This window comes from Desmodus rotundus, chromosome 2 (assembly GCF_022682495.2).
Source record: "Desmodus rotundus isolate HL8 chromosome 2, HLdesRot8A.1, whole genome shotgun sequence".
Taxonomy (NCBI): domain Eukaryota; kingdom Metazoa; phylum Chordata; class Mammalia; order Chiroptera; family Phyllostomidae; genus Desmodus; species Desmodus rotundus.
In genome coordinates, this window is record NC_071388.1 from 86,895,808 (window position 1) to 86,912,522 (window position 16,715).

General features: G+C 36.7%; 1 protein-coding gene across 6 annotated transcripts in view; it reads left to right on the forward strand.

Annotated features, from left to right (window-relative positions):
- DZIP3 (DAZ interacting zinc finger protein 3) overlaps positions 1-16,715 on the forward strand; it is a 103,861-nt gene that overhangs the window by 8,175 nt on the left and 78,971 nt on the right. For 4 of the 6 annotated variants that reach the window (XM_045185964.2, XM_045185966.2, XM_045185967.2 and 1 more), the window contains exons 2-5: positions 764-909; positions 3,283-3,380; positions 6,188-6,257; positions 15,707-15,862. In XM_045185964.2, the coding sequence (XP_045041899.2) occupies positions 3,349-3,380; positions 6,188-6,257; positions 15,707-15,862 (258 nt within the window). In that variant the 5' untranslated portion in view covers positions 764-909; positions 3,283-3,348. Of the gene's footprint in view, positions 1-471; positions 668-763; positions 910-3,282; positions 3,381-6,187; positions 6,258-15,706; positions 15,863-16,715 lie in introns of all 6 variants that reach the window. The other 2 variants (XM_053918344.1, XM_024578143.3) reach the window with 2 other exon arrangements.

Sequence of the window (16,715 nt, forward strand, 5' to 3'; positions counted from 1 at the left end):
CATTGGGTGATCTATAAGTGCCAGGGCTGTCAAGGACAGCAAATTCATGGGATATCCTCCCACACATTGAAATGTAAACTTGTTGACCAGTTGGAGCCTCTGCATTGGTCAGGTGGATTTAAAAACAATGTGCTTATATACAATTTAGGGAGGTGTTAGGAGTCCTCAAGGTAAATGTTTAAATGAATGCTAAAAAAGTTATAAACAAGAGCTGTGCCTACTCTGATAGTGCTAAATGCAGCTTTATAAATGGGGGGTAAACCTTTACAATAAAAGAAAAGTTTGTTATAATTTAGTACATAAGAGGAAAAGTGGGAGCCGGGAACTCAGAGCAGTAAAAATAGGTATTTTACTGTTATCAAGACATGGATGGTAATGTCTTATTTTTCAAACAGCCTGTAAATAAAATCATTTTGGTTGGTAGACAAAAATGTGCTGTAAATTGACACTGAATTTCAGCTTTCCCTCTAGTCTACCAGCCAGAATCTGAATAGATTCCAGTAGAAGAGCAGTTCCTCAGTTCCTGGAAGGCAGAGTCAGATTTTAGTTTCCTACTGATAGGAAAAGTCTACTGAAATGAATATACCAGATGACACCAGATTCACCCTTCTCCCCATGTTGAAGTTTAAAGGTTCAGTTTAAAGGTTATCTTCAGCATCTAGCTATGGTAAGAACCTTGGATTATTTTAGAAGCACCTGGGTAATGTTTCAGGCTGGCTACTTCCTTTCTGTTGCTAGGCGCTTACACCTTCCTTCCCAACAGAGGCTGTAAAGTGCTGCTGCTGCTGCTGCCACCGCCGCTGCTGCCGCCGCTTTAGGGTTTGCCACACACAGTCTGCTCAGCTCCAGGGAAATGGTGGGATTGATGGTCTCTCCTGGAAAACCTTTCATCACAGAGATTCATCTCAGGTTGTATTTTTAAGAAAGCTGAAAAAGAAAGCCATTAGCCTTTTTAAACTCTTAATTCAGAATCCAAATATCTTCTGATTAACTAATTTTACACCCTTTTATTATTTCAAGCCAACTACTGAACAGCTTAACAGAGGCCTTCTAGACTCTGAACCCTGTTGCCAGAGCATTTGCCTCCCTTCTTTTTATCCTCCCTGTTATCTGTGTAAACAACTACTGACTGAAGGAAAGCTCATCAGAGAAGGGAGGTGTTCATGTCTGAGCTTTTAAATTCTGGGAATGAAGGGATTGTTTATCTAGAAAAGGCTTAACATTTGTTTGCTCTGGGTATGAAATAATGCCTATTATTTTTTATTAAAATGTCTAGCGAGGTTATAGAAACCATAAAAGACAAACAGTTTGATTAAAATCCTAAAATTCTGAAAGCCATGTCCTTTTCTAGACTACTGTATTAAAGAAATGAAGCAGATCTGATTTAGTGTGAAAGAATAAGGCTTATCCAGCTTCTCTCTGCTTCGTTATTAGCTTTAGGTTGTACCTTTCATTGGTATTTGAACAGAATGAAAATTTAACTAGGCATATGTCTTTCCTTATTGAGGTATTAAAATAAGAATAAAACTAAAATAAAATAATTTACTTAGGAGAACTAGATTCTGCATAGGTTAATACTGACAGCAAGAAGTGTTTTGTTAGCAATGAGCAAGAAACTGAGAAGTGTTTTAAATGAGAAAATTTAGATAGAAGTCAGCAAGTGTGTGAATCTTTGCATTTGTGTTTTAATTTGGAAGTATCAGCTAGCATAGAATTACCTTTGCCTCAAGACTTTCTGTGTAATTTAGAGCTGGTATGAGTCAAATACAGAATATAGATAGTATTATAGTTAGGGATATGTGTTTTACAAGTGACCCTTTCAGGGATTTTTATAGCTTTCAGACCTGGATACTCAGACCTCAAGACTTAGAAAGTTCAGGTGCTTCTTTCTCTCTAGGTGTTGTCTTTTTTTTGGCTGTTGGGAGACTGGACATCATGTAAAACATTGTTTCTTTGAGTAAATATAATCTGAGTTCTTAATAAGTAATTCACAGATGATCTTGTGGAATATGTCTTCTTGATTTGGGAATTACCTTTGCTGAATTGCATTTTAGTAATGGGCCTCCAAAAGCTCTACTAATCTAATTTATGGGTGTGTATTAAATAATACTTTTAGAGAAACTAGCTATTCAGTTACTGCAATAAGGAAGCAGTCCAGAGGCAACAAGTGAGAAACTTTACCCAGTGTTGTGCTTGGTAGCAAGCCCAAGGCACTCCAGGTCTGCTTCATTTATGTTACTGCTACCATATTCTTTTCTTTTTCTCATCATTTCTTACCTTGCCCCAACACACTGAGAAGTATTTTACGTAATGTTTGCTCCAACAATTCCTGGGCTTATGTACAGTGGGATCAGAATGGCAAGTCAGACTAGCAGAATGCAGTGGAGTCTGGAGGCTTGAATTCTGAGTAGAAGAAATCATATGGGACTAAATTGAGAAGGATTGGTCTTGGGATAGTTAAGTAGAGAGAGAAAAATAAATAAACAGATATACTAATGATACTATTCTTATTATTCCCCTTTTGTTTTCATTTGTGTTGCCTCAGTATTTTTCTCAGGAAACATCCATAATATCTATTGATATTTGAGCCAGAAATTATGCAAGAGTTCTTTACATGCCACCTTTCTTATTTGATGGAGCTATACAATTGTACGACTTTGGGGAAAAGTGGCGAAAACAAATAGTGCTGTCAAGATTGTGTTAAACAAGAACTTTTTAACCTATGGGATATAACTTAGTACAAACCTTTCCGAAAGCCATTTAGCAGTGTGCATGAGGCTTAAACTATTAGTGTCTTTTGACATAGGAATTCTACATCTGAGATTTTATTATAAGGAAATAATCATAAATACAGAGGAGGCCTTATGAACAGTGGAGTTTATCAAAATACTATTTATAGTAAAAGAAAGAGAAACAATCTAAATGTCTAACTATTAAGAAATGATCAAAGAATCCCCAGTCAAGCAATTATTGCATTGCCATTGAGAGTGATTGCTAGAAATATATATCAACAAGAAAGATGCTTTTGATATAGTGTTCATTGGTGATGTAGTGTTCAGCATTGTCTATCAATATGATTATAAATTGGTAAAATATACCTATGTTTGGAAAAATTAAGTATATTAAAATGTAAATAGTGATTTATGTTTGAATGATGAAACTGATTTTTATTCTCTTTTATAGCAGTTTCAAAATTTTCTTTTAATGATCATGTACTACTTATACAGTAGGGAGAAAGAATATAATTCTACCTTTCCATTAAAAATACTACTTTCCTTACAGATTTAAACAGCAATAGTAAAAGTCAGTGTGCAAGCATTGCACTTTTGCAGAAGAACATTGCACATCATGGATTCTCTACCAGAAGAGATTTTTGTGAGGTAAGGGATGGATTGACAAAAGCCAACTGCATTTGTTGTATTCCAAAGACATACCATTTGTCTCTTCCATATAATTTTGGGAAGCTAATGTGAATGAGATACCCTTATACTTCAATTCTGATTAGTGGGGGATGTAGACTGGGTGAAATCCAATTTTAGAAAAAACTTTTAAGGACCACACCCTAGCTGAAGAGCTAAGAATTGAAAAATGTACCATGGCCTGTCATATTTGGGGCATCTCAACAAAGTAATATTTTATTTATCATTTAACAAGAACTTACAGAGATCTACTCTTTGCCAGGCATTTTTAAAAATACTTTTACAAATGTTAACTTATATAAACCTCATAACAACTCTATGAGGTAGATACTATTATTATCCTCATTTTATAGGAGGTAACCTAAACATAACACAGAAGACTCTACTGAGGGATTCATCTGGGTCCAGGCCAAAAGTGCATCCGTCCCCTCCAATCAGGGCAAGTTCAGCCTGCCATACCTCTCCTGTATAATACTAAACAATAGCTTAATATTGGAGATCTCCCCCCTCCACCTATAGCTATCTCATATAGTAAGCAATATGATCTTTTAATTTATTTTACAAGCATTTACTGATCTCTTTGGTATTTAGGGAATAAAGACCAAATAAAATTTGTGCACCTAAAATTGTAATGTAGTAGGAAGATATTTAAAATGTTATTTTACATTTAGGCAAAATGCACACACAAGTGTTATATTAGAGATGTTGAACCTATATATAGAAAGGAACAATAATTTTTGAACTGGGGTGGAGTGGGTTTTCACAAGGTGATTTTTCAATGGAACTTTAGTGAATAAGCATTTTGATGGGTGTAAAAGCAGAGAATATAGGAGGTCATTTGGCTAAGGAAATGGTAAGAAAAAGTATTGAAGACAAATTCTTGGGGAGCATTTTGACTGTCCTGCTAAGGGGGTTAGCTTTATTTTGTGCAGAGCCATTGACATTTTAAGAACAGAAATGAAATCTTACACTATAATTTGGAAAAACTACCTCTTTTCATAGTAGAAAGAAATGGGATGACAAGATACACTTGTAATTGCTGAGGAAGAAGCTGACAGAAGCTTGTAATAGTAGAGATAGGAAATGCTAGTAAGAAAGGAGGGATTTATAAAACTGTAACTAACAGAATTCTGTGACTGCTTAAATATGGGAAAAGGGCAAAAGAGAAGAAGAGATGGCTCAAAGGTTTCTAATAACCAGAAGGAAATTGTACCATTGACTAATATGGTGTGTGTGAGAAACAGAGAGGACAGATTATGAGTTCAGTTTTGGACATGAGGAGATTGAGTTGTTGCTAAGATATTCTTTTTTAAAAAATAGGTTTTATTGATTATGCTATTATAGTTTTCCCATTTTTTCTCCCCTTTATTCTTCTCCACCCTGTATCCCCCTCCCACCATCATTCTCCTACCTTAGTTCATGTCCATGGATCATACATACAAGTTCTTTGGTTTCTCCATTTACCATACTATTAACCTCCCCCGTCTATTTTCTACCTACCATTTATGCTTCTTATTTCCTGTACCTTTTCCCCCATTCTCTCTTCTCCCCCTCGAGGCTGATAACCCTCCATGTGATCTCCATTCCTGTTCTAGTTGTTTGCTTAGTTCCTTTTTTTTTTAGGTTAGGTCATTGATAGTTGTGAGTTTGTTGTCATTTTACTGGTCATATTTTTGATCTTCTTTTTCTTACATAAGTCCCTTTAACATTTCATGTAATAAGGGCTTGGTGATGATGAACTCCTTTAACTTGACCTTATCTGGGAAGCACTTTATCTGCCCTTCCATTCTAAATGATAGCTTTGCTGGGTAGAGTAATCTTGGAGGTAGGTCCTTGCCTTTCATGACTTGGAATACTTATTTCCAGCCCCTTCTTACCTGTAAGGTTTCTTTTGAGAAATCAGCTGATAGTCTTATGGGAACTCCTTTGTAAGTAACTGACTCCTTTTCTCTTGCTGTTTTTAAGATTCTCTCCTTATTTTTAATCTTATGTAATTTAATTATGATGTGCATTGGTGTGTGCTTCCTTGGGTCAACTTCTTGGGGAGTTTCTGAGCTTTCTGGACTTCCTGGGAGTCTGTTTCCTTTGCCAGATTGGGGAAGTTCTCCTTCATTATTTCTTCAAATAAGTTTTCAATTTCTTGCTCTTCCTCTTCTCTTTCTGATACCCCTGTGATTTGGATGTTGGAACCTTTAAAGTTATTCCTGAGGTTCCTAAGCCTCTCATCATTTTTTCGAATTCTTGTTTCTTCATTCTCTTCTGGTTGAATGTTGTTTCTTCCTTCTGCTGCAACCCTTTGATTTGAGTCCCGGTTTCCTTCCCTTCACTGTTGGTTCCCTGTACATTTTCCTTTATTTCACTTTTCATAGTTTCACTTTTTCCTCTATTTTGCTAACATGCTCAATCATTTAATTTCACTTTTTCCTCTTTTGCTAACATGCTCCACCAAAACACTGATCACCAGTGTTTTGAACTGTGCATCTGATAGGTTGGCTATCTCTTCATTGCTTGTTTCTATTTTTGGAGCTTTGATCTGTTCCTTCATTTTGGCCATATGTGTTGTCTCAGCACGCCTGTTATGTAGTAAGGGGCAGAGCCTTAGGTATTTGCGGTGGAGCGGGTTAACAGTCTTTTAACAGTATTTGACACAGTATTTACATTTCTGAACCTTTCAGACAAAAATTCACTTGAGTTTTGGCTATGAAAGTTAATTGTGTTTTTTGTAAGGAGATATTGTGGATACACCTTTCTTTTTTAATTTAAAATAGGGATTCTCCAGTGGAGGAGCAGACTAAGGAGAAGATTGAGAATAAGGTAGAAAAATCAATGGATCAACTGGTAAGAGAAGATTTAATCTTCATTAACTTTTAATTAATAATGACTGATTATGTAATACTAAATATAATTAGGTTAATTATTTTAATATTGGGGGATAGTTCACATTTGTACCTTAATATTAAAACTATGGTCAATTAATTAAATCTTTCTTTTAATTGATACCTATGTCTCAAAGTTATCATTATGCACCAACCTTCACTGTAAGGTAAAATTAATAGGCAGTTGAATAGACTTGCCCAGAAACATGCCAATAGTCAGTTTTAAGAAATCTCTTATTTGTCTTTTAAAAGCAAAATTCAAACAAAGTAAAAACAATACACATACCAAGAAAAAAAAATAGATACACACAGAATTTTATTTAATGAGAAATTCACTGAGTTGTTACTGAAGTTAATTATTTTCCTTGTTTTTATCATTTTTACTATTAGCATGTTCAATACGCAATGACTGAAAAGAAATTATACATTAAGGCTTTTATTGCCAATGATAATATACTTATGGTTGATTAAATATGAATATCACATGTGTGTATATTTAATGATGTCTAGATGAAAAGGTATTGTTAGGTTTTGCTCAAGCAATTTTTACCTTCCACATAGTGTTATATAATGATTGTTATCTACTTAATAACGTTTGTAAAATTTATTCAGTAACTTACAAAGAGAAAATATATAAACATAAAATGGCCAGAGTATTTACTTGCATGAAATTATCACCATAAAATTTTTTGCAGAGTAAACACAATATGTGCCAATGTACATAGGGATGCACAGTTGAACCAGGGAGGCTAGATTCAGAAAAGGCATTTCAAGATACAGACTTGGAATACAGGAAGCAAGGGAGGTGGGAACTTTGATCTGAATTTGGTTTAGCTGCTAAATCAATTTTGCAAAAATGAATTGAGCATCAAATATTTTGATAACTGCTGGGTTGGAGCATGGTGGCAAGGTAGGTGGGAGCTGAACCCACTTGCTGGTACACCCAACTGGAACACCTAGCTGATTTTCTGTGGAACAGAGTAAACAGCCAATGGGATCCCAGCTTATATGAAGTTTGGAAGCTGAAATTGTAGAGGACATTGAAAAACAGACGGTAAGGAGCTTGCATTGGGATGTTAAGGTGCCTGGGACCTGGCGCGGAGACCTAGGCTCCTGCAGTCCCTGGCCTGGCGCCAGGGTCAGCAGCTGCTGCAGGAGCTTTGGAGGAGAGCCGGATCACCATTTGTATCTCCACAGCTCCCTCCCCTACCAGAGCAAGGAAGGGAACCTCACACCAGGAGACACCTGGATGCTTGAAGTCGCTAGGGGGAGTAAAGACGAAGTGGGAGACACACAGAGATAGTGTTCTCCCTCTGAGACTGTGGTCTCAGGCTAGGACACTACCAGAGAAACTGGGGAGCCGGGCGACACCTGGAGAAGGGAGAAAATTCGGGCAGTGAGGGATCCTAACCTAGAGAGTCTCCAGACTGGTCAGAGATTTGGACTGTGTGAAAAGCCAGGCGCTTGTCAAGAATAGCAGGCTTAAACAAGAGGAATTTATTAAAAAAAAAAAAAAAGAGTCTGTCAGCTGCTGTTTAAGGAATCCTCAAACAGCGGCCGGGGCAGCGAAGAGGGAGGAGGAGGGGCACAAATTGCTCCAAACCAGGGCACCTCACGGACTGACCAAAGTGGGGCAGCAGGGGCTCAGAGGGATAGCAGTCCCCAGAGAGACTTAATCTAACAGAGGAACTAAACTACCCAGAAGGGACTTTGAGAGTGTGTAGCATCCAGGCCAGCAAAGAGAGAGGAGGTGGGGTGCAAGTTGCTACTAAGCCACCTCCAGGCAGCACAACTGGTGGATTAAAGTTGCTGCCCTGGCCCACATGGACAGTGGGGGCCCAGCAGTGCATGGAGGAACTGGGCTGGAGGCTGGGCACCTGAGAATATTGTAGCCCAGACCTACCCCCATCCTAGCAAAACCATAGGTCGGGGGAAAAGCAAAGCCCCGCTCCCCTCTGCCTGCAGCAGCCAGGAAGACCAGCGGAAGTCGTATAGCAGTTTTAAAGTCAGCAGGAAGCTTTTTTTTTTTCTTTTTATCTTTTCCCAAGTGTGAGACAATAAGACCTGGAGCTGTGAAAGAACCAAAGATAGATCCAGAGAGGGATCACAAGGCTAACGCCAAAAACTGAGAAACTGAGACAGTTTCACTTTGCTATACTATAGAGCTTGCATTTGTTGTTTATTTTTATTATTATTTTTTCAATATTTTTATTTCTGTTATTTGATTATAATTTTTTATTTCTCCTCTGTTTAGTTTTCTTCATTTTGTGTGTTTGTTTAATTGCATTGTGTGACTGTTTTTCCTCATTCTCTCTTTCAGATTGCATTTTAATTTTTCTTCTTTTACTTCACTCGTATTCCAGTAGTACACTACTCTTGGTCTTTTACTTTCTATTCTTTTCTTTCAGATCATATATTTCTTATCATATTGTTGTTGTTTCAGTATTATTATAAATAATCGTTGTTCTATATTATTGTAAATACTGCACAGCACCCCTCTCTGATCTTGGTCCATTTCATTATCTTCCTGAGCTTTATTACTGTTCTGGTTAACTCTGTTCTCTTGCACACCACACCTAGTTTGTATCCTTTACTCCCACTGTATCTTACCATCTAACCTTGCACACGCACTCTGTTTTTTGGATTCAGCTCGCATTCCTTCTCCCCTCTAGTAAGAGTCTTATCTCTTTTTCACCTTTATCAAAATGGCTAATTGGGTGAAACATCATGGTTATTGCTGTGCTTCTCAAAAGGATCTCCAATCTGTTTTATACTAGTTGGTACTTTAAATGCCATAGAATACTCTCCCACTGTCTTAATCCATTTTGCCTTCAGCCTGCCACTGATCACATACAAGATAAGGTGGGAGTTGTGTACACCAGTAAACCCACTGGAGGAGAGAACCCACCAACAAAGGAAACACCAACAGGTAAAACCCAAGTACAACAAGAGAACTCAAACACAAGGAGAAGAAAGAGCAACCCTAGAACATCCAGACAAGGAGATCAAAGAGACCACATCACTGAATCCCATAGAACTCCTACCACAGAAGTTCACCCTATAAAGACAGCTAGCAAAGCAGAGCATCAGGAAGCACAGAAACAAACAAAAAGAGTCACCTAAATGACTCTTGTTGGGAGACAAAGAAAAAACCTTCAATCAAAAGGAATGGAAGACCCCCCACTAAAAGAGCCCAATGAAATGGAAGCAAGCAAACTGTCAGATAGATAATTCAAAAGAATGGTCATAAGGATGCCCAGGGAATTCAAAGACGACTAACTACAAGGAGCTGAGTGAGAACTACAACAGTATAAAAAAGGAAATAGAAACTATAAACAAGAACCAGGAATAAATGAAGAATACAATTTCTGAAATAAAAAGCAAACTAGAAGGAATTGCAAGTAGGCTGGATGAAACAGAGGACCAAATTAGTGAGCTGGAAGACAAGGTAGAAAGAAACACCCAGGTAGAGCAGCTGCACTAAAAAAGACTAAAAAAATATGAAGATAGCTTAAGGGAACTCCAAGACAACATGAAATGCAACAACATTTGAATCATAGGAATACGAGGAGGAGGAGAAGAGGAGTAAGGGATAGAATCCCTGTTTGAAAAACTAATGACAAAAAACTTTCCGAACCTGGAGACGGGGAAAACAATGCAAGTTCAGGAAGCATAGAGGGTCTCAATCAAGATGAACCTAAAGAGGCTTACTTACTATGAGACACATCATAATTAAAATACCAAGTTCTAAACACAAAGAGAAAAATCTTAAAAGCAGCAAGGGAGAAACCAGAAGTAACATAAAAAGGGAGCTCTGATAAGGCTAGCAGCTGATTTCTCAACAGACACACTTCAGGCCAGAAAAGAATGGCAAAAAATATTCCAAGTAATGAAAAGCAAATGCCTGCAACCGAGACTACTCTATCCAGCAAGGCTCTCAATTAAAATGGAAGGTGAAATAAGGATTTTCCCAGACAAAAGAAGGCTGAAAGAATATACCTCCACTAAACCAGCTTTGAAAGGTATTTTAAAAGGGCCGCTATAAGAAGAGGAAGGAAAAGAGTGAGAGAGAGGAACACAGGTACAAAGAGGGGAAAATGAATAAATACTTATCAACAATAACCTTAAATGTAAATGGATTAAATGCTCCAATTAAAAGACATAGAGTAGCTGAATGGATAAGAAAACATGACCCACACATATGCTGCCTACAAGAGGCCCACCTCGGAGAAAAAGACCTACACAGACTAAAAGTGAAGGGTTGGGAAAAAAAATATATTCTAAATAAATGGACGAGAAAAAAAAGCTGGAGCAGTAATACTTATGTCAGACAAAATAGACTTCAAATCAAAAGTCATAAAAAGAGACACTGAAGGACACTTCATAATACTCAAGGAAAGAATCCATCAATAAGATGTAAACTTTGTAAACATATATGCACCCAACATAGGAGCACCCAAATATATAAGGAAAATCTTGGAGGGCTTCAAGAAAGATATAGACAGCAACACACTTGTACTGGGGGACTTTAACACTCCACTGTCAAAAATGGATAGATCTTCCAAACAAAATATCAACAATGATATTGTGGCATTAAACAACTCCCTAGGTCAAATGGACTTAACAGTTATATATATAAAAACTGTCATCCCAAAAAAGCAAAGTACACATGCTTTTCAAATATACATGGAACATTTTCAAAGATAAACCACATAATAGGACGCAAAACCAACCTCAACAAATTCAAGAAAATTGAAATCATATCAAGCATTTTCTCTGACCACAAGGGACTGAAATTATAAACCAACCTCAAGGAAAAAACTCAAAAACACTCAAATTCATAGAGATTGAATAGCATGCTATTAAACAATGAATGGGTTAATGAGATAAGGAAGAAATCAAAAAGTTTCTGGAAACAAATGAAAACGAACACACAACAGTCCAAAACTTACGGGACACAGCAAATTCAATCCTGAGAGGGTAGTTCATAGCAATACAGGCCTACGTAAAAAAGATAGAAACATTTCAAATAAATAACCTAACCATTCATCTACAAGAACTGAAGGAACAACAACAAACAAATCCCAGATCAAGTAGAAGAAAAGAAATAACCAAGATCAGAGCAGAATTAAATGACATGGAGACTAAAACAATAATCCAAAGGATCAGTAAGTCCAGGAGCTGGTTCTTTGAAAAGATAAAATCGACAAGCTTTTAAGCAGACTCATCAAGAAAAAAAGAGAGAGGACCCAAATAAACAAAATCAAATGAAAGAGGAGAGACTAAAACTAATACCACAGAGATATAAAGGACTGTAAGAAATTACTATGAAGAATAATGTGTCAAGAAATCTGAAAACCAGGATGAAATGGACAAATTTCTAGAAAAATATAATCTCCCAAAACTGAATGAAGAAGAAGCAGAAAGCCTGAAGAGACCAATAACAGCTGATGAAATTGAAGCATTAATCAAAAAACTCCTGGCACACAAAAGCCCTGGACTGGATGGTTTCACAGAAGAATTTTACAAAACTTTTAAGGAAGAGCTAACCCCTATCCTTCTCAGACTATTCCAAAAAATTCAAGAAGAGGGAAGATTCCCAAATTCTTTTTACAAAACCAACTTCATCCTAATCCCAAAAGCAGATAAAGACACAACAAAGAAAACTACAGGCCAGTATTGCTGATGAACATAGATGCTAAAATCATCAACAAAATATTGGCAAAACATTGACAATATTTGACAATACATTAAAAAGATCATACACCATGAGCAAGTGGGATTCATCCCAGGGCTGCAAGGATGTACAACATTCACAAATCAATAAACATAATACATCACGAAAACAAAAGGAAAGACAAAAATCACATGATCATATCAGTAGATGTGGAAAAAGCATTTGATAAAGTACAGAACCCATTTATGATAACAAACACTCAGCAAAGGAGGAGTACAGGGAGCATTCCTAAACATGATAAAGGCCATGTGTGAGAAACCTACAGCCAACATCATACTCAATGGGCAAAAACTAAAAGATTTCCTACTAAGATCAGGAAGAAGACAAGTGTATCCACTTTCACCACTTCTATTCAATATAGTACTGGAAGTCCTTGCCTCAGCAATCAGACAAGAGAGAAATAAAAGGCATCCAAATTGGAAAGAAGGAAGTATAACTGTCACTGTTTGCAGATGATATGATAGTGTACATAACATAGAAAACCCTATGGACTCCAGCAAAAAACTGCTTGACCTAATAAGTGAGTTTGGCAAAACAGCAGAGGTCAAAGTCAATATTCAGAAATTGAAGGCATTTTTGTATACCAACAATGAAAGATCAGAATCAGAAATTAAAAAAAAAAAAATCCTGTTTGTAAGAAGGAAAATAAAGTACCTAGGAATAAACCTAACCAAGGAATTAAAAACCTGTACTCAGAAAACTATACAAAACTGAAGAAAGATATTAAGGAGGACACAAATAAATGGAAACATATACTGTGTTCATGGATTGGAAGAATTAACATCATCAACATGTCCATATTACCCAAAGCAATTTATAGATTCGATGCAATCCCTATTAAAATACCAATGACGTATTTCACAGATATAGAACAAACATTTCAAAAATTTATATGGAACTATAAACAACCCCAAATAACTGTGGCAATTTTGAGAAAGAAGAATAAAATAGGAGGGATCACAATACCTCATCAAACTATATTACAAGGCTGCTGTAACCAAAACAGTATGGTACTGGAATAAGAACAGACACACAGACCAATGGAACAGAATAGAAAGCCCAGTCATAAACCCAAGTCTCTAAGGTCAATTAATACTTGACAAAGGGGGCAAGAGTGTAAAATGGAGTAAAAATAGCCTTTTCAACAAATGGTGTTGGGAGATCTGGACAGATACATGCAAAAAATTGAAACTCAATCACCAACTTACACCATACACAAAAATAAATTCAAGGTGGATTTAAGACTTAAATATAGGTCGTGACACCATAAAAGTTCTAAAGGAGAATATAGGCAGGAAGATCACAGATAGTCCACACAGCAATATTTTCACCCATATATCCCCTAGAGCAAGAGATGTAAAGGGAAGAATAAACATATGGGTTCTCATCAAAATAAAAAGCTTCTGCATGGGTAAAGAAAATAGCATTAATATGAAAAGAGAACCAACCATATGGGAAAACATATTTGCCAATGATACCTCAGGCAAGGTTTTGATCTCCAAAATATATAAAGAACTCACATGACTCCACTCCAGGAAGACAAACAATCCAATTAAAAAAGGGGCAAAGGATCTGAACAGACACATGTCCAAGGAGGACATACAGAGGGCCCAGAGACATATGAAAAGATGCTCAGCATCACTAGCCATCAGAGAGATGCAAATTAAAACCACAATGAAATACCACTTCACACCAGTGAGAATGGCAATCATAAACAAAACAAACAAGTGTTAGAGGGGTTGTGGAGAAAAGGGAACCTGAGTACACTGTTGGTGGGCATGCAGACTGGTGAGGCCACTGTGGAAAACAGTATGGAATTTCCTCAGAAAACTAAAAATGGAACTGCCCTTTGACCCAGCAATTCTGCTGCTGGGATTATACCCTAAAAACCCTGAAACACCAATCCAAAAGAACTTATGCACCCCAATGTTCATAGCAGCTCAATTTACAATAGCCAAGTGTTGGAAGCAACCTAAGTGCCCATCAGTAAACGAGTGGATCAAAAAACTATGGTACATATACACAATGGAATACTATGCAGCAGAAAGAAATTAGGAGCTCCAATCCTTCACAACAGCATGGATGGAACAGGAGAGCATTATGCTAAGTGAAATAATAAGCCAGGTGGAAAAGACAAATACCATATGATCTGTCCTATAAGTGGAACCTAATCAACAAAACAAACAAGCAAGCAAAATACAACCAGAGAAATTGAAATAAAGAACAAACTGACAGTTACCAGAGAGGAAGAGGGAGAGGGATAATAGGGGAAGGGCCATCAAGGAGCATGTATAAAGAACACATGGACAGAGCCAAAGGGGGATAGGTTTGAGGGTGGGAGGTGGGGATGGGAGGTTGGGGTGGCTGGTGGGGTAAAAATGGTGACACAATAAAATGAATAAATAAATAGAAAAGGAAAAAAAACAAATATTTTGACAACTAACTTAAAAAATAAAAATTGTAGTTATAAGATAAATTGTATGTATAAGATATATTTAACAAGCATGATGCTTATAATATCCCGTTGAAAAGATTTTATATATGTCATAATCTTGCTTGTGTATCAAGTTAGTAATTACTGTTAGATGATTCTGTGGTAACATTTGATGGCAGAATTGACCTTTAGTTTGAAATATATGCATTACTGATAGTAGTCATTCTTTGTCAGGCTTTGTCTAGTGACTTTATGGAAGTTCTTTTTTTTAACTTTTTGGCAAATTTCAAACCTACCAGAAAGTTGCAAGAATGGTACGACATACACTTATATACCCTTCATTGAGAAAAATGTTTTTCTACATTTTTGGATGTAATTTTCATATAATGAAGTACTATAAAATGTAAGATGTATTTGTTGGATATTGTTGAAGATGGAGGAATCTTAATTTAAGACTCAAATTCAGAAGGGATGAGTGGATAGATAGTTGTGCAATGGACTTTATTGGTTCCTAGTTATAGTCAGAGTCACCTCACACCAGGGCATTTTCAGTGACTCAGGCCCTATGTGGCCTCTGCAGTAATAAGCTGTGCTGATATTCAGAGATCAGCAGAAAAATATTTATTCTTTCAGAGTTTCAGCAGGGTGTAGATGCTGTGGTATCTTATTAAGGTTTAAGGAAGGCCATCATTCATCTGTTCCAGGACCCTTTTTCATTTCTATTGCCCACCCATTCCTTACAACTAATGTAAAAACCACTATTAGAAATAGTTTTCATATTATTAGTAGAATAATTTATGTAATATTTTAAACTTAGCATTTATTATGCTTTAAATGGAACAATTCAATACATACCTCGTATTTCTCAAGAGCAACTATTTTTCAAGGCCTCGCTCACATTTAAGCCTAACATTGTTTATGTTTCGTATCCCACCGCCCTGTAACAAAAAAAGGTGTCATTATTCCCACCTTTGAATTTCCACTTTGTTTATAACTTTGAAATGAATTTATAATGACATTCCTGATATTAAAGCTTCTTGAATTGTGGCCTTAAACTTCCTGCAATGTTTTAAGTTCCTTAAGAGCAGGAAGAATGTCTTAATCTTACTTGATTTTCTGTAGTCTGTCACAGTGCTCTACATATAGTCTGTAAAGGCACTTTGTTCATTTTTCTAAATACTTTGGCTGATTTTAATATTAGGTAAATATAATTGTGTAAATTTTTAATAATGTCTTGTAGGATGAACAGGAAAAGGACTCACCTGCTGATCTTGTCCCTGTTAACCTACTATCAGAGGTGAAGAAGTTATTGACTGCAATTAATACTCTACCAAAAGGTGTGGTCCCTCACATTAAGAAGTTTTTACAAGAAGATTTTTCCTTCCAAAGTATGCAGGTAAGATCATAATTTGTTCTTTGAGGCAGAAGTATAGCTCTCTGTATGTTAGTATCTAGGAAAACACTTTATGTTCCCTTATTCTCAGACTGTTACTACACTCAAAATACTCTGACACTAGTAATGTGGGTACTAGTAATGTGGGTATTCCCACACTGATAAATTCTCTAAGGCTGGCTGGGGGTTTGTCAAATCAATTCAATTTTGACACTGTCTACCTGGAGTCAGCATCAGACCCCACAAGTTAAAGACCTAGTACCACGAGACCGACCCCACTTCAGAAGTATTTGCCAGTCCTAGGTTGTCCCCAGTACTTCTGATCAACTGGCTATACATTGGGCTTCTAATAAATTCCTCTTGGTTGCAGTGATTTGCTAGTACAGCCCACAGAACTTGGGAAACACTTATATTTACCACTTTACTACATAATATAGTATATAGTAAAGGATATAGATGAATAGCCAGGTCAAAGTCTGGAATGGTCCTGAGTGCAGGAACTTCTGTCCCAGGGGAGGGGACGTATACCACCCTCCTGGCCCATGAATGTATTCACTAAACTGGAAGCTCTCCAAACCTCTTACTTTTAGGATTTTTATGGATGCTTCGTTATGTAGGCATGATCAGTTATTAATTCAAATTCTAGTCCCATTCCCATCTCTGGGAATGGTGGATGGGAGTGAAACTTCACACTTCTATCACTCAGGAAATTCCAAAGGTTTTAGGAGCTCTGTGTCAGCAACTATGGTCAAAGACCAAATATTAGCAGGAAGTAGGAGCAAAGATCAATATATATGTGTTTTTTTTTATAATAACCCTTTTCTTTCTTTTTTTTTTTAACCATAACAGTGCAGCT